At 39.0% G+C, this 19,436-nt stretch overlaps 2 protein-coding genes across 2 annotated transcripts; both read right to left on the bottom strand.

The window, feature by feature from the left end:
- Positions 1-662: 662 nt before the first annotated feature.
- LOC127777176 (pantothenate kinase 1) lies at positions 663-6,965 on the bottom strand. The gene is made up of 17 exons (XM_052303716.1): positions 6,574-6,965; positions 6,350-6,484; positions 5,871-5,911; positions 5,042-5,158; positions 4,723-4,842; positions 4,545-4,639; positions 4,379-4,472; positions 3,898-4,029; positions 3,357-3,469; positions 3,094-3,217; positions 2,660-2,776; positions 2,483-2,577; positions 2,297-2,390; positions 1,878-2,003; positions 1,692-1,804; positions 1,402-1,591; positions 663-1,281 (listed from the first exon to the last, which is right to left on the bottom strand). Exons 1-17 carry the CDS (start codon positions 6,716-6,718, stop codon positions 1,132-1,134), a joined length of 2,001 nt encoding a protein of 666 aa, XP_052159676.1. The 5' UTR covers positions 6,719-6,965; the 3' UTR covers positions 663-1,131.
- A 9,284-nt stretch (positions 6,966-16,249) lies between these two features.
- On the bottom strand, positions 16,250-17,430 carry LOC127775944 (uncharacterized). Its single transcript, XM_052302264.1, has one exon. It carries the CDS (start codon positions 17,310-17,312, stop codon positions 16,785-16,787), a length of 528 nt encoding a protein of 175 aa, XP_052158224.1. The 5' UTR covers positions 17,313-17,430; the 3' UTR covers positions 16,250-16,784.
- Positions 17,431-19,436: the final 2,006 nt, after the last annotated feature.

Here is a 19,436-nt window from a genome sequence, read left to right as displayed (position 1 = left end):
ATTCTACCAAAATTTTGGCAACTATGCCAAAATTTGGCAAATTTTGGCATTACCAAATTTTGGTAAGGTTTTTTTTGTCATCAAAGTGAACAGGCCCTGCCACATGCATCCATACATTATAGCTAAATAAAATGCTTAGCCATTAGTCTAGCTGCACATGCGCCATTAGATTAGCACTAATTATCATACTTAGTTATTAGCCAGCAACCCAATTTTGCTTCTATTCATTATAAAATACTATAGTATTTGTGTTTACTTGTTACTTTATGAGGTTTGTCCAGGCTTAATTTTTTTCTAGATCCGCCACTGGTTACATATCGTAAATTATATGTATAACATTATACCTTCATATGTTTATTCTTTTAGCTTTTCCCCTCCTTTCTTTCTTTCTTTCTAGTACTTTCATCCCCGGAAACTTTTTAAATTATTATTTTTACCATCCAGCTAATCCAACGATTAAGATTCATTTATCCTCTTTTATCTTGTAGTGAATCCAACGGCTAATATTTATCGAATGATGTGGCTCATCCTTATTTCATTTTGAGTTTCACCTTTCAATAGTTAAGATTTGGTTTATAATAGGGAAGACAACTGCTCGACAAGTATCATGAACATTTCTGTATTGTACTGTTCTTGATGACAATATAGACATTTTCGCAAAATATACAAAGACACCATATATGTTTATTATCACGGCTGCTTCCATATTTACAAGATACAGAACAACAGAGAAAAGGTTACACCAACAAAAATAAGTAAAGAAAAATAAATAAATATACAACATGAGCTCAATATGTATGAGCAATGTTAACTGGGTAAACTACCTGTGTGCACACTTCCTCTGTAAAAATCATGTTTGAATCAAAACTACTGCCAAACTGTTACAGTTTACAACAACCTTACACACCTCAGTATCAGGCTGTTTGTTGCATCCGTTTCCATGTTGCTCACACACCTCAGTCTCTTAACAAATTTGGGCCCTACCCGAGTCGTTCATAAGACTTGAACCAGGTGGTCGGCTGGTTGAACAGCCTCTGCCTCTTCGATCTCCATAACAAGGCCATTGAACTTTTGCCCTCAAACACCTTCTCTTGTTGCCATGGAATCATGCTTCACTACTGCATCCTATGTTTAATGATAAAAGGTATTTGGTTTGCCAGATTTTACCAGCTTCGCTTTGAGCTCTGTGTTCTCCCTTTGTAACCGTTCAAGCTCAGCCTTCAGCACAGCATTGTCATGTCGAAGCCGTTCTACTTCTCCTTCAAAGGTCGTATCTTCTCCCTAAAAACAGCAGAGAGAGACAGAGAGAGAGAGAGAGTATTAAGGTTTTGCACTCCTGAAGGAAAAATAACATAGGGTAATTAAACTACGCAGCTAAACGTGTCAGTGTCAAATATTTACATTGTCCTGTTGGTGAGTCAGAGGCAGAGATGGAAGCTGCCCAGTGTAAGGAGCGCCAAGCAAGACCTCCCTTATGACATCATGTGCTGCCAAGCCGTCAATACCCATGTTCTCATAGCTCCAAAATGCACCTAGTGTTCCCAAGAACCCCTCATGGCACAGAAATGTTGTTTGAACTTGGCCTTTGGACCTGAGAGCAAGAAAAATTGTAATGAACTAGTAACAAGTCAATCGCATTGAACTGAGCATTAAAGTGTTCCTGGATAGCAAACTTAACAGGAATTTCTTACCAATACTTGAGGGAATGGGAAATCTTGTCCATAGTCTTCTCATGGCCACAGATATAAGCACCTCGGAAGAAAATTCTCTTCAGACCAGAAAGATTAGCTACAAAGTAGGCTATCTAAAAGAGAAACAAAATGAGGTCAGCACATTATTGGTGAATGACACCTAGTAACTCAGATATCTGGAAATACCTGCCCAATGTTGTAGGTGAAAGAATTCAATAGAGCTGCCGCAAGATCCTCTACTTTGTATTCCGAAAGTCTACTTGAACTCACTTTTCCAAAGCTAGCTGCAGTAGTGGACGCAGGAAGACCAATCTAACATAAAGAGAATAACAAGTGGACATTGTGATTTTCAATCACTAGAGTAATGTAACAAAAAACAAGAGTCAATTACATATTTAAATGGAAATAAAATGGTGGACAGAAAAAATATATGCTAACATTTGCTAACCAAACTATGGATACTTCCACCAAAGAACTAAGGGTGGAAAAATAAAAAATATATGTATTGTATTTTTAGTTAGTTGTTTGGCTTAGTAATGATTAATATCACACAGGACGTTTCACCAAAAAAAAAATTCCTTTTGTCAGAGTATGGGTATATATACCTTTGGGTAACCATGCTCCCCATATATGTCACCAACAGTCAAATCAACAGCTAAATTATTGCCTCTCTGGCTCAACTCCAAGAATTCATCATAACTAATAACAAAAAAAAAAGCAATTAACCAGTATGAAATAAAATCCCAATATTGATATAAAATAAACAAATCATAATGAATACTGAATATTACCTTGAACAACCAGTCAAAAGCCTCGCCAGACCAAGGATAGTGCCCCCACCTAGGTGAGATCCTATAATCCGCTCAAACTTCCCATTTCCAGTTACCTGCCTCACAAAACAATGCTCTATTAACAACTGTCCTGTAAATAAAATACTAAATGCAATGAGAAGCTGTGTATTGGCAAACCTCTATCATGCTGACACCCGATCCAATATTAACAAGGAGATAAGGAAATATGTTTCCATCATTATGTTCATCTGTTGATGTCTCATCAATAGGTGTTGCTGATTCATGGATGTTCTCCTACAGCAACATAAAATAGAGCACAAGAAACTCCCACGTTTGAGCTTGGAATTAGAAATAATCCTAATGACATAAACACCTATTGGAAAATATCAAACAGTTTACAAAAGGACATGTGTTGCAAATAGACTGATGCAGATAACACCTCCACTTGTGAATTACTCTAGATTTTGTGTAATTTGTATCTAGTAGCACATAAACTTTTTCTTGGATAAAAAAACATAAAGAATGAGAGCCAAATTTGTTTTCTTTCTTTTTGGAGTAGTAGGACAATGATAAACAGTCAACAGTATTTTCTTAGTAACTCACTAACTCACCTCCTCTTTCATTTCCTCAAGGTTCATGTTTTTATCTCCAGAATCACCATAACTCATTAAGGCACCAAGAGCTCCTAAATACCCTTCATGTTGCAAGAAGACAGCTTGCATTTTACTCTGCGACCTGAATAACAGACCTCGCATATTAAAGTCCCAACAAATGGAATATTGCAATTATGAATATACAGTTTTATATAACTTTTTGAAGAAAAATGACATCCACATTGATACACTTAAAATATTAGGAAGTTTTAAGTATTTACCAGAAGTCAATTGCATAAGAAATATTTTGCATCGTGCTCTTATGTCCACGTATATAAGATCCACCAAAGAACACTCTTCTGAGACGCAAGATTGATGCAACAAGGAAAGAAATCTGAATGACAAATACCATGATTATTTTACCACAACCAGTAACTGAAAACATAGTAACAACAGAACTGCATAAGTTGAAAGGTAAAACAAGAGTTCTTTCTGATAAAGTTTTACCAGCATGTTTGAGGTCATTTGCCTAGACTGCTTTCTGCTGAAACATTCTTAAGTTTAAACATGTTTCTTTTATCCCTACCTAGGTTCAGAAGAAACCGTTGGTTACTGTGCTTTTCTTATTCCAAATTATAACTGCATATTCCCAGGTAATTTCTTTCAAGAAAGTGCTGTTAACTAGTGTGGTTGTACCATAGATGCACACAGCTGAGGAAGGAACCAAGAGAATTTAACTAAGCTCCTCTGTCTTACGTTATCCACTTCCAACATAATCTGTAATGACTTAATAGCTAGAAGAAAGGTCGAACAAAAACTCACTTGTGCAATGTTATAGGTAAAAGCGCTCAACAATGTGGATGCTAGATCTTCAGGTCTGTAATCTGTTAACTTCTTCTTAGAAGTGATAACTTTCCCAAAACTAGAAGCAAGAGTTGAAGTTGAAAGTCCTTGCTGGAGCATATAAGAAGGGACCCATAAGATGTAAGAACAAATATTCAATGATGAAATGAAAGGATCAACACTTCAAAACTTAAAAGATAGCTGAAGATAAATAAATAGGTGCATGTCATTAATAATTATAATAATCCTAGAAGTCATACTGCTTTGTTAATGATGCTAAAAGAATAAATCTGTTGCATATAAATAAATACAATCAAGTATGGTAGAGTTAGCCCGCATGCAAAAGCACGACTGGCCTACCAAAACTAAAACAAAAGAAACAAGGACAAAGTGAAAATTAAATTTGCAAGACAAGAGGTCTTGGTCAATCAAATAAAACAAGAAAAGGGTAAAGGCAAACCTTCTGGCAAACAAGTTCCCCACATATATCCTTCACAATTAGATCAAGAACAAAATTGTCCCCTTTCTGGCTTAATTGTAAGAACTCGTCATAACTAGAGAATTATACCATATCAGTGAGGAAACAGTAGCCAAGACAATATATGACATAAAAGTATAGGGATTACCTCTTACAGCCTGTTAAAAGTTTTGCTAAACCAAACATTGTTCCGCCACCAATATGTGTCCCAGTTACCCTTTCAAATTTCCTATTTCCAGTGACCTACATTAAACTTGATAAAACATGTTTATATGAGCTGCATTGTAAGGCATTTCCATACAGGTATCATGAGGAAGAAGTGCAACCTTTAATATGCTAACTCCAGAGCCAATGTTGACAAGAAGGTAAGGAAACAAGTTATTTGGGGAAATATCAACAGAACTTTTCTTTCCATTCATGTGTGTGAAGGCTGCTCCAGGAACACTCTGCAAGAAAGTATCAGTTTAACCAAAACAATCTCCAAATAAGAAATAAATATCCAGACGATACAGACGATAAGTTGCCTGCAATTTTCTCAAGAATTTGGTGGTCCCATCCAAAATACAAATTGAAAATCTACAGAGTGGTCAAGATGTGCAGTGATTTATTTAACGGCCACAATGAATATAGATGCATATGACTGACCTGTAACAAAAAGTTTGCTCCAGAAACAACACTATCCATTTCATCAACCTTGTCAAGACAAACTCCTAATTTCTCACGAAAATCTTCAGTATATTTATATGCTCCACCACCTGAGGCCTGCAGACAGTGTTGATCACATTAAATTCTATTCAGGTCAACAAAGAAAAAGATGATGATAATATCATATATGTTAGATCAATAACTAAGGCTGCTAAATCATATATTCAACAATGTTTCACGTCTTCACACAAAGCTGTGCATTAAATGCTCGAAAAGCATACTTGCCAACATCTATAATGATGTAGTGATACCATACCAAGGAGGAGAAAGCCCTGATTTGCTAAATAAAATAATATTCAAATAATAATGATAAAAAGTTACACTCCGCTGCTTGGGGATACTGCAACATTGTTTCTGTAACTCTGCATCGGTTGGCAGTGCAACTCCATGAATTAAATTCGAGAATTAGTTGTGTCAATTAAATGCAACTAATATGATATACAAAATGTAAGCAACTAATTTCTATGTTTGTATTTTTTGAGTTCCACCGAATAAATATGATTTCAATGGATTGTAGCAGCAACATCCAATCATATGATAGTAAACTATTGAATGCCATACAAAGCCCATCATACATCCGCTATCACTAGTGAGCAATAATGAAGCCATTCAAAGCTCTTGATTTTTCTTTGGGTATGATAATAGGTAAAACATTCATATGAACATGCAAATAAATGTAGAGGAAACAGCAGATTGCTGGAATGGTCTCCACTTGCATTGATATCTTGATTTTCCGGACCACTAATACATAGCACAAGAAAAATCATACCTTCAATGCTATATTTTCTTTGCTTGAACCCATAGTTGATCCTGTAATTAAAAAAATATAATTAAGCTCACAACAGATAGTTCCAACATTTTTCTTCCCACGAACACAGGAAGCTCCAACAACAGAAATTGTAATTTTGGTCGCAGTAAAAATCGCGTCATATATATAGCCTTCTTCACGCCGGCATGATGGAGTGAAACGCTTGCAAATGTCACCGGCCATGTCCAACAGCCACAGTGAGCTTGCTTTGTTGATCACGAACAGACAAAGATGCCGGCATGAATAGCCACAGAAATTCCCAAATGTGATGAGCTCCTACAGGCTACAGTCCTAAATTGAGAGCAACTAACAATTCCTCATCAAGTATTGAAGTCCCACGCCAGTTAGGCAGTTACCATCCATAGTTTTTGCAGTCTCAAAAACTATGGAGCTAGAACGCTAGAGAATCAACCAAAATTCAGCGCAAAAAAACGCACTACCATTGCGGTGGACGAGACCCTGCGCCCTGACGAAGTCGAAGCACTCCTGCATCCTCCGCCTCTCGAACTTGGCGAACCGCAGCTCCGCGCCTCCGCCACCGCAGCTCGCCGTGTACACCAGCTTTATCAGAGTCCCTGCGGAAAAAAAAAACACCACCCCGGAGCGAGTTCATCCACCACGATCGTCTAATTCGCGCGTGAGAGAGCAAGGAAAACGCGCGTACCTCCGATGTCGAGCGCGAGGAGCGGGGGCGCGGCGGGCTGGCGGGGGAGGAACACGGGCGGGCTCCCGCCATCGTCGGCGGCGGCGCCGCCCGCGGGGTCCACGCGGATCTCCGCGCCGGAGAGGTCGACACGAAGCCCACCCATGTCGGCGTCCGCTCCTTCACCGCCTGGATCCCGCAGCCGGCATTTGCCTCGGCGGCCGCCGGGGTTGACTGGGGGCGCGCGCGGGGGGATCGTGCTGGCTTGATCGCTGGCAGCGGAGGCCCAGGAGGAGGAGAAGGAAGGAAGGAGAAGTAGTTGGAGTTGGAATTATTTGGTGGGTAGGTGGTGGCGGCGTGGTGGGGTGGTGTGGATCAGAATAGAGAGAGGCGCGTACAGGTTGGATTTGGGAATTTTTGGCCGGGTCGGAGCCCGGCGTGCCGGCCTTCTCTTGGACTCTTGAGAGTCTGGCCGAAATGGAGCTGGATTTCTTACATTTGGGCATCTTAATATAAACTTATTTTGTAAATAAACCCTCAAAAAATTAATTGAGGATATGCAAATTTTGCTAAAGAATATCGTGACTTCACTGTTTTAGTTATAAGACACCGCACGGAGTGACTTTTGGAGAATAAACTCTTAGAAGTTAGATATTTGCTGCTGGATACCACACCTATTAAAATAATAACTTTTGGTTAAAGAGGAGAGAAATCGCGTGAAATGTCATAAATACCCCTATACCTGCATGTCAGTTATTCCATCTCTCTTCTCTCTGTCCCCTCCTTCCACACTGATTGGTTGGCACCGCATCGCATCTCCGCCGTGTAGGAGCGCTTCCCGAGATCAAGGTGGCGGAGTGTGGCGTCGTAGGACTCGACGACATCTACGAGGAAGGTGGGCCTCATGAGGCGATTGTCTGGGAGGGAGAGACGGCGGAGCACCGAGAGGCGCAGGAGGCTTACGAATGAGGAAAGGCATACCCCGACGACGAAGAGCTCCTCGAGGAATAGGTAGCGACCAAGGAACAACGCCGAGGGGGAGGCGGGGGTGGCTAGCTGGCGTGTACGCGCCGCTAGCGCGCACTCCCCTTAAGTTCCTCTATTAGTTAATACTATTAGTTATAGTATTAGGAAAGATTTTAAAAATTTTTTGTTGGAGATTTTTTTATTAATAGATTGAAAATTTTTAAGCTAGATTTAAAAACTTTCGATTTAAGATTTAAATTTTAAAGTCAAATTTTAAAAAAAACTTTCAACTCAGATTCGAAAACTTTCAACTCTAGATTCGAAAACTTTAAGTCCAGATTCAAAAATTTGAAAACTTCCAACTTGAGATTTGAAAATTTTCAATTTGAGATTTGAAAACTTTCAACTCGAGATTCGCAAATTCAGATTTGAAAATTTTGAAAACTTTCAACTTGAGATTTGAAAATTTTCAACTCGAGATTTGAAAACTTTCAACTCGAGATTTAAAAACTTTCAAGTCCAAATTTGAAAACTTTTAAGTTAAGATTTAAAAATTACTAGTAAACTAATCACTAGTAAAAATAGGAAACTAATCACTAGTAAACTAATTACGATTTTTTCTCCTATCCATGCAGTAGCAAACTGTGGAAAAAAGAAAAAAAAGAGAAGAAACAGCGGTAGAAAAAAAACTGCGAAAAAAAGAAAAAGAAAAAAAGAGACGTGCGCGTATGCGGTGGGCCTTGTGGGCCGGAAGTGCGCGCCGGTAACGCGCGCGCGAACTAGCATTCCGGGGGGAGGCGGCCCATGGTGGACTTGACTATGCCATCGAGGGTTAGGGTCTTGGGGCGTTCTTGACGGTCGCTGCAATGGCGCGCTCCCACACAGCGGCATCCTCTTCGGCAGGGGCTGCGATGGTGGCAACAGCGCTAGCCATGGCTCGAGGCGGTGATGCAATATGGCACCGACCAACTAGTGTGAAATGAGTGGATAGAGAGAGAAGAGATATGAGAGAGCTGACATGTGGGTTCATAGGTATTTCTGCCATTCACGTGATTTCCAAGCTTAACTTGTCAGCTAGACATCACCACCAAGAGAGTACGGTGTTGACCTAGCTCCTGGGTACATCAGCGTGATGTGCCCCGGCTGCCACGCATATTGCCAACATTTCCAACATAAGAACATGTAACCTCAATGGCACTTGGCATCGATCCAGGATCCACATTAGCAGTTAGGTTTATAGGGACATATTTGTGAAATAGATCTTATAAAAGGTCTGTAATGTAAAATACCAAACAACGGAGCCGTGCTGGAAAATTTCCTGCTCGTCGTCTTTTCTAGGCACGTTTACGTAATTACGTTACGCACGCGTACTCGTGCTACTATTACAACTCTCCGCGACCACAAAAAATCGAGAGAGAGAGAAAAAACGAATCCAACTTAGCAGAAATTTTCGTGTACCCATGAATCGGAAGTCAGATGCTAGTAAAAAATGATTTTGCTAATCTTTATCCATGTGGAGTCAGCATGGCTGCTTCATAAGTCATCGCTTACGTAAACGAGCGTTCGTATTTCTGTGTAGAGAAAAAAAAAACGAGAGCTCCATCATTATACTCGGCAGGTTTTTCTTAGTAACATACCATATTCATCTTAGAATATAACAATTTAGAATAAATAATATCCATCCTAAACAAGTACACTTCTGGTCCCCTTATTTTTTCGGTGCTTATCCATCTTCGATTGCTACGTTAATGGAGTAATTGTAACATGCAACAAGTACACTTCCGGTCCCTTATTTTCTCGGTGCTTATCCAAAGTTGATGCGGTACTACCACTAAACTGCAAATGTTGCACGCAGGACAAAACAAACTGCAAACATTGTCAAGTTTTTCCACATCAATAATAACAAGGGCCACCATGTCATTACGAATGATGGTGTTTGACAACGAAATTAGTACGAACATACACTCTGTTCAGTATGGGATGAGCAAACCTGAAGCTGACAGCCATGAGGCAGCACTCGGTCGGAGACGGTCACAGTCAGTCAGTTTTTTTTTTTTTTTGAACAAGTCACAGTCAGTCAGTTGCCATAACTGACCATTTTCCTTTGCCGATTCAGCAGCAACGCCCAACTCGGCAACTTCCCCTGCTGCTAACGAGAGAGTATTAACAACTCCTGCTCGCTCCATCGCTCGGTTGCGTTTTGAGTGCACGGCGAAAACGCAGGTTTTGTTTGTACGTTGGCGCGTGAGCAAGCAACCAGCGAATCAATTAACTGCAGCTCATAACCGGCGTGATAGTTTGGTACCGTGACATAGGGCCTGTTTAGGTCGCGAATGAAATTTTTTTTTTAATATCGGATATACGGATATATATTTAAAGTATTATATATAGACTAATAACAAAATAAATTATAGATTCCGCCTGAAAATAACGAGACTAATTTATTAAACCTAATTAATCCATCATTAGCAAATGTTTACTATAACACCACATTGTCAAAGCACTGAGCAATTAGACCTAAAAGATTTGTCTCTATTTTTACACGTAATCTGTGTAATTAGTTTTTTTCTATATTTAATACTCTATATATATGTCTAAATATTCAATGTGATATGGTGAAAAATATTTGTTTAGAAACTTAACAGGCCCATAATCGAAAGAGATCGCGAAAAAGCTATTTCACTGCTATCGCACGCCCTCTCTCCGTGCGGCGCAACCACATGGCATGTGCGGAGAGAGCAGTCTAGTTTTTTTTCCCATTTTTTTCAGTTTTTTTCTAATTTTTTAGTTTTTTAATACATGTATATATATTTTTTATACATTCACATTGTATGCGTATACATAAATTATATATAGTGTGTATAACTTTGTATGCACATATACCATGTATATAACATACCCTCTCTGCCCAGAATTTAAGTCTTTTTATCGGATATTGAATCTAGACAAAGAGTCCAAATATATAGTACTAAGAAATGTCATATCCAACAAAGAAAAAAACCTTATATTCTGAAACAGATGGAGTATATACATGCATGTATACCTATAGAGAGAGCATGGAGAAATTTTTTTATTTCTTTTAATTTTGAGAGTTTTTATTTTTTAGCCTTATTAATAGAACACTCTAAAAAGTATTTCTAAATCTAAATCTTTTGGTCACGTCAGCCCGTCTGGCGCGGCCAAATAACTCTATCACGCCACGTGCAGCTGACATGGTAGTGTTGGCGTGGCCAAAAAAATTCAGTTTCCGAAAATATTTATTAATCTCTACTACTAAAAAAATAAGAGGTGCTTCCATCGTCCGTCAAAAAACCATGGGAGAAAAAAACCGGGCGAAAAAAAAATATGTCCGATAAAAAAACGGACGAAACAAACAGAAAAATCTGCGGGCGAAAAAAAACCGTGTGAAAAAAAAAACAAACATGTCCGATCAAAAAGGGCGAAAGAAGGGAAAAAAACCGGAAAAAAAGAAAAAAGTAAGTCCGATCCAAAAGTAGGGGCGATAAAAAGGAAAAAAAAACAAATCTGACTCGGTCTACACGGTAAAAAAGGGCGAAAAAAGGAAAAAAAATTTAAACGAATCCGACTCTGTCGACGCGGTAAAGAAAGGGCCAAAAAGAAAAAAGTATTTGTACGATTATAAAGAAAATCGAATCCTATTATATGTGACACGGCGTGGTAAAAAAACAAATTGAATCCGATTCCATCGACGCGGTAAAAAGCAAACGTAAAATTTTTTCTGTCTGATTCCAGAAAAAAAGTTTCGAAAAAAGTTTTCCGTTTCTCTATCTATATCTCTATCTCAATCTCTACTACTTAAAAATTAAAAAGTGTTTCCGTCGTCCACCCATGAAAAAAAGCGTGAAAAAGAAATTGGCGAAAAAAATCGAATCTGATTATATCTGACGCAGTAAAAAAAATAAAGACGTTTCTGACATCTGTAGTAACGAAAAAAGGACGAAAAAATGAAAAAAAAGGAAAATCTGATTCAATATCTATATATACCTAATTAAAAAAATTTGTATGGCTTATGGGTTAAAGTTTTCGTCCATAAAAAAAATTCCATTGCATGTGCGATCGATCCGCTTTAATCCCTCTCCAATGAAAAATAATAAAAAAAAGAAAAGAAAGAAAAAAATGAGAGACCGCATCAAATTTGGACCTAAATTCTAAAGAAAACACTACTACAAGAATACAAGATCAGTTTCAAGAACACTAAGAAAACGCCGACGCCGAAAGGGGAGTATGTCGCCGTCGCTGCTGAACTGCCACCGCCGTCGCAGGGATGTTGGTATGTCGGGCCGCCGCCACATTGTTTTGAGAGAGAGGGGAAAGGGGAAATGATTTTAGGGTTAGGGTTTGGGCTGTTGAACTTTTATATAGGTCGGGATGACCGTCTATCAGATTGGACGGCTCTGGCTTCTCCCGCGTCAGGCCGAACGCCATTCCCAGGCCGCCCACACGGAATAAGTTCACTTTAGGTCGCTTAAGTTGTTTCTCCCCGATTCTATTTTCAGGCCGTCCACACTATTTGGCCGCCTCATGGACCATGTGTATGCTCCGTATGGAACAAGTTCACTTTAGGTCACTTCAGCTGAACTTTTTTATTTCATTATAAATATATTTTCTTAAAGAGCTCATATCATGTGAAACTAAACCTTAATCATATAATATTTTTACATTTGTTATAATTTTAATTACCCGTCGCAACGCACGGGCATTTTTTCTATGTAAAAAAAAGACCACGACATACGAGTGAGAGATATATACCACACACACCCACAGGCTTATGTTTAGCTGAACCGGCAACAGATTTTCAATTACAGGTCTAATTGTTTTATTTAGGTAATTAAATTTGTTTTCATTTATATAATTAGTTTGCTCTATTTAAGCTTTTTGAAAATTGCTAAAATTTGAGAATAACTTTCCTACTTCATATTATATTATTTTTAGCTAATGGAATTAATGGAAAATTAATTCTATATTTTTATCTTTTTACCAAAGGTCACTGTAATTTTATTTTATTGTTGTTGTTATTATTATTATTATTATTATTATTATTATTATTATTATATATTTTTTTCCGCTAGTATACATGATTAAAATTACCTTTACCCGTTGCAAAACTAAAAAAATAAAAAGGTCTAAAAATAAAAAAAAAATGGAGCATGGAGGGGAGAATAGAGAAGGGGCGGACTCACCGAGATCGGAGAGGCAACGCGCGGCGTCACAGTCGTAGCCCATGATGGAGAATTGGAGATCGGATCGGATCACGCGATCACGCGGGTTTTTTTCTCGGAAAGAATGGGGGATCACGCATGCGGGGGAATGAAAGGGACGGACGGTCGCTGTGCGGTCTGGTTAGCGGACACAGGGATCAGGGATGGCAGCTGGGGACAGTAGTGACCAGTGAGATTGCGGAAGCTTGAACCAACAGGAAAATCATCATGTGCCCGCATACAATGATGATGCAAGTCATCCACGAACAATTAAAACTTCGCCAAACTTGGTTGACTTTTGGCGATTTAATCCACATGCGTCTGGGCCATCGTAAGATGTTGTTTACTACTTGTTTTCAAGCTTTAATTTTTAACGTAGAAACATAAAAACACCCGATTTTAAATCGAAATATAAATTTGAGTCGAGACATAAAAATATACTTCAAATTGTTAGTGTACAAACTTACCTCGAGGAACCAGACGTGATTTCAGGGACGGTACGGCCTTTTCAGTAAATTCTAACGGTTTTATATTTTAAAGTGGTGTTCGTTTCTAATGAAGATGAAGATAAAGTTAGGACACGGAAAACAAGAAAACCACTAGTGCATGCTTAATCGAATTTTACTCGCTACAAACTTAAAAATAAATTTGTATCTTTCTACATAGAAAGTTTTTTTTCACAAAATATATCGTTTGACCGTTTGAAAAACGAAAACCTTAATGCTCAGGCCTTAGTGCTTGGGCCGGAGGGCGGCATATCAGTCTGTACATTTTGCAGTTTCGGGCCCAAAAGAGGACGACAAAAGCCCAGTTCCGCCGCGCGCGCAACACCGAGCCCAGCCCAGTGGCGCCGTAACCAACATGCAGATTCGGTCCAAAACGAGGCGAGACAAATTTAACGACGCGCGCCGTGAGACGACGTGACGACCACGACGATGAAGCGGATCGATCTCAACGTCGTAGCGCACGGCGGCAACGAATCCTCCGGTGATATGCACGCGAGAGCACGTGCAGGCGTTAAGTACACCGTCGGAATGAATCGCCGATCGCTACGAATCTGGAGAGTGGAGAGATCGAATTAAAATGATTTTGCGGTACGACGATCCCCACATGATGATGGACCATTTTAAATTTATGAATTTCTGTGTGTATAGAATGATCATGGTCGAGTACTACCCAAGGGAATTTTAATTGATGTTTATCCCCTTTGGACCATTCTTTTTAAGAACTACCTCTGGACTTGCTTTAATTACGAGGAATGCTATGTGCGGTATTCCATTCAAACGAAATGGTACATCTGAAATATTATATCCTAATACCTAACCGGTATCGCAAGTATCACAAGTATCACATAATATCGATTAGGTATCACCACATTGAAACGAGATACAATCCCTATTTTTTTTAAATATACATATGAGTGAATGTGAGCCGTCTATTGGAGAAGATCCAATGAATTAATTTATTTATTTTCGTGATTCGTTTTATTATTGAAGTTACTTTAAATATAACTTTTATATATATATATATATATATATATATATATATATATATATATATATTCAATATGATGAATAGTAACAGCATCACGTATAAAAAAACAGTCTTATCGTCCAGAGAAGTGATTATATCCTCATGATCACACAGAATATCTGGGATCAGGGTGGCACGTGTGGAGAGAGCCCCACACGTATGATTAGCGCAGAAAGTCACTTTGGTCACCTATCAAGGAGAGCCGAAAGAGAGGGGACGGCACCATTGTTGACAAAAGTTAGAAGATTCTTCCTTCCTTTATTTAGTCTAGCTATATCTATATCTATCCCTCGCATGCTTGTGTAATCTTCGATGCTAATTTGATTAATCAACTTGCAACTATCTCATAATAAAGAAATGCCAAAAGCTCCAAGGCAAAATTTTAACTACTCTGTATAATTGTGGTATCAAGCTCAGTTAGACCTGATCGTACGTATTAATATTCCAAGGCTCCAAAATCTAGAACATCATCGCACGGTAATGCTGCTTAAAGCCAGGTAATGAAAGAGTGTGTTTGAGAATCAAAATTGCATTTTCTGCTTTGGCTGAGGTAATCATATATCATATCATATCTAGTCGCAACCGGAATACCAGAGCTTTTACTAGATTTCAGCAGAGAAAAGAAAAAGAGCACCGAAAAGATGGAGACAGGAGCTTCTTTGTATCGCTTGGGATGTACAGCTTAAAATAAGTTAAATGGTATATTTGTAAACGAAAAATAATTTGTAAATGAACTTTTTATATAAGTGTTCTTAACGATCTAAAAGCGAATGCTGAAAAATAAACTACGATAAGAAAACCTCAAAATTAACTCTAGATTTGAGTTGAAAATTTAAATTTTGATTTATAAGTATAAACAGAAGTGAAAAAGATGAGGCAAGAATTGTGTGCTGTTGCCAACAAAAGAAGATTCTAGATAACGCAGAACAAAGAACTTTTGACCTAGAACATTCTTGGTCCTTTTTTATGTACCTTACCATTGTTCATCTAAAAGCTTGAAATATTGTGTCAACCATGATATTTGAACTCAAAACATCATGATTATAATATCATATTGAGCTGTATGTACTAGTTAATTCACCTAAAAACTAAATTAAGTTGGTAGAAAAAGAAGAACAGATAGCTTATACCACAACACTTTTGACTGTTCCTCGCAGTACACACTCACTTATATCTTTCAATTCACTCGCCTTATTCATCGCGGTACACACTCACTTATATCTTTCAATTCACTCACCTTATTCATCGTGGTACACACTTACTTATATCTTTCAGTTCACTCACCATATTCATATATACTTTCGCAGATACTTATGGATGTAGCTAGGTAATAAAAAGGTGGAATTGTTATAGGGATATGGAAGAGATGGATAATTGGGACTATTTCATTCTCAATCCCAATCCCAACCCTATCCACATATTTATAAAGTAACAAGACATCTTTTATACTATTATATGGAGTTTGACATATATAAATTAGCATCAAACAACAAATAGTATGTCATTAACAAACATAACCATATCTTGTCTTGTTACTGTATATGCTTAACAATAACAGCAAAAAAATTATACTACAAATACCATTATCATAGAAGTAGTAGCTTTGCATCAACTATTGTTAACATATATAGTTACATTTTTATGCAGTTTGCAAAACATGTTGAAATCAAAGAAGAAAATGAGTCGAAAACAAGTTGAACTAATACTTTCACTATCAAAACCGGTCGTTTCTTCACCTGCCATCATAATTTAGTGAAAATGTTTTCTCCCATCCTTATAGAGGTATATACCTCCTAACTGATTGAGAGGTTAAAAAAGAACAATCAAACTTAATAAAAGACAAGCTTATAGTTGGCCAACACTTTTCTGATTTTCGGGAGGCATAGAAAGTATACATAACTCATAGTGCATAGATCCTGGAGGTATACATCTCCTAACACTATGCACTATGAGGTACAAAATGCATATACCTCTCAAAAAAGGAAGAAAAATATCTAGAACATAATAAAGTCATAAAGATGGATTCCCAATTCTATTCTAACTTATACAATTAGTTTTGATACCTCTCCAAAAATAGGAGAAACCCCTTCAGGTAAATATGTAAGAGTATATATATCAGTACCGGAAATTCGCTCGAAAGTCACAGGTAAATTGGATTTAGTTACTACGGTTGGAGATCGGACAAGCATAATTATACGGCACCCAAATGCCATCTGCTCGAGCTAGAGTATTGAGGGGGGTACCCAGGAACCCGGTCAAGAAAAAAATATAGCTATACCTAACTTATTTTCACCATATGTGCACCTCTCTCAATACAAATTTAAACACCCATATTAGCTTGAACTTAATATAAAACAGAGTAAATTAAACAAGTGGCATCCCTCCATCTCGCTCTAGCTCCGCCCTTGTGCTCAATTATATATAGCTCGATCGTCACCGAGCTTAGCTCTGATTAACCAAGAAGCCTCTGCTATATTTTCACCATGGTTTTACATGCACGAGCTTTTGCAATTCTCATCGGCGGCTGAGCAGCGGGAACCACCAGCTCTGGAACGACGACTGGTACGACACCAAGAACAGCACCAGCACCAGCACCAGCGCCACGCCCCACGGCGACGACGACGCGCCGCCGCCGCCGCCGTGCCAACGGCCGTACGGCGAGCCGCCGCCGTCGCCCATGCCCATCAGCTGCGCGAGGAGGTACATGAGGCCTCCGCCGGCGCCACGGCGGTCGGCGGCGGCGGCGGCGCTCGCGGCCCATACCTGCACGGCGACGATGAGCAGCAGCGGGGAGAGGATGAGGAGGACGCGGAGCTGGTCGAGCAGGCTCTCCACCGCCTCCTCGCACCGCGCGTACAGCGTGGTCACGGCGACGAGCAGCAGCGTCGCGACGAGGAGGAGCGCGTGCGCCGACGGCCGCTGCGACCCGCCGACGCCGCCGCCGCCGGCGACCCTCGCCGGCTGCGCGTAGCCGTAGTAGTACGGCGCCGGCTGGTGGCCGTTGTAGTAGGAGTAGTAGCCGCCACTGCTCGCCATGCTCATGTGCAAGAATCAATCAATCAATCGATCACTTCTTTTTCTGAAATCTAAACTGTTCTTGAATCTTTTTCTTGTGCAGATTTACTGCTACACACATGCTTGCAAGCTCATGGAGAAGAAGGGGTTTATATAGAAGGCGAAAGCGATGGAATGGAGGTAGCTTTGCTTGAGGTGAGAGCCCGGGGGATTCCATTCCTTGACGATGATGCTGACGTGCCACCAATGGCTGCACGACGCGTGGCGCCGACCATGAGAATGCTCGTCATAAAGTGGGCCCGGCTTTCCATTGTGTGGTGTTGTTGTTGTACTTTAATTTGGGTGATGGCAAAAGGTTTGGATCTTTGTCATCAGATGGAGCTTTGGTTTGATTCTTGGGGAGAATGATTAATTATGCACTTTGTTTCATCATTATTATGCGTTGATTATTCCTAGTTTACAAAAGCTCATTAGTGACTCCCGTTTGGTCCTTAAAGAGCAGTATTATTTGTGTACGTATGGTGTATTATACTCTCTGGTACAGCAATCTTTTAGGCCCACAAAATGCAATGCAGAGTAGTACAGTGTTATAGATTACTCGAATAATTGTCATGGTTAACTATTGCCATCTAACCACAAATAATACTACTTTTCATCGTATTATAGAGTAACATAATATATAAGCACAAAAGAGTAATTGTATTATAGAGTAGTAGTACTACACTACTACTAAATTTTCGGTTATTAGATTATGATGGATTAAAGTCGCATGGTTATATTTGTCACACTGACCATTAGATAGTACTCCTATAACACCATTTCAAGCATTTATAAATTTTATGTTGAAAAAAAGAGATGACTAAAGTTTGAAGATAAATAGAAGTACTACTCCAGCAAAAGCAACATGCTAACAGGTCAGGAACACTTGCAGACAAGGGCTAATAGTCAGCAGCAAATTGAATTAACCGCCAGCCATTCCCAACCCAATAAGTAGATAGTGACCCAATAAGTAGATAGTGTTCATAGCATTGAATAAGCTGTCACCTAAAATGAAAAATGATGTGGCAAGTGAATAAATAAGGAAAGAGGAGAAAACCATGTCTTGCATGAGACATTGTTTCTACACAACATCTAAGACATCATGTGAGATAAGTAGCATTAAAGTTAAATATGAAATAGTGGTGTTTGCATTGGAAGAACAGTGTCTAGTACTAATTTCTTGATGATGTGGAGTTTATGAAAACTATGTTTAGGGTCTTGGGTTGAGAATGATATTAATATTCTGCCGTTCTCTCACTTTTTTTTTGTGCTTGTCGTGATCACGTTCCACTGTTCCCAATGTCGTCATGTTTGAAGAACACTGCGAGCTCAACTCTGCTCAGCCACATCTGAGCCCGATGTTACATCGCAAGATCGCTGATTCTCTGCAACGTGTAGCTATGTCAAACCAGAAGGCAAGGAAGTCAATTGAGTGCAAGACTTTCGGTTGCCAAGGCAGACATACACACATACAATCAATCTTTTGTCCAGAGGTAATTGTATTACTCCCTGCGTTCCATGTGTTCTATTTTAAGTCTAGTTATAGGTTGTGTGTCCAACATTCGACCATTTATCTTATTTAAAAAAATTATATAACTTTTTAAAAATAAGTCACGCATAAAATACTATTTATATTTTATTATCTTATAATAATAAAATACTAATCATTAAAAATTTCAAATAAAACTGACAGTTAACGTTAGATAAAAAACTCACAATTGCATTTAAAATAGGATAGAATAAGTATTTGTCTACGCGCTGACACCTTGTACTGTACTACGCCTCGCACGAGCCGGCCGATCGGTGCTTGCAGAAAGTTGAAAAATGCGAGCAATTTGATCGACAGGACGAGATCGATCAATCGTTCATCCGCTTCACTTTCTGCAAGGTTGATCTCCACCACGGAAAAGTTCAGCGTTAATGCTTCCGATGAACAAGATAGGCGAGTAAAGAGGGCTATCAAAGTTTATTTGTCCTAGCAAAATTCTGTATTACCCCAATTAGGCACGGAACCAAACATCTCTACTATACCAAACCTTGCAACTAAACCAACACGGAATGACTACAAAAATACTAAGAAACAGGAAAGTATTCTTAAAAAAAACAAGATAG

This window comes from Oryza glaberrima, chromosome 6 (genome assembly GCF_000147395.1).
Source record: "Oryza glaberrima chromosome 6, OglaRS2, whole genome shotgun sequence".
NCBI lineage: Eukaryota > Viridiplantae > Streptophyta > Magnoliopsida > Poales > Poaceae > Oryza > Oryza glaberrima.
The sequence above is the reverse complement of the archived record's forward strand: the minus strand, read 5'-3'. Positions and strand labels throughout refer to the sequence as shown.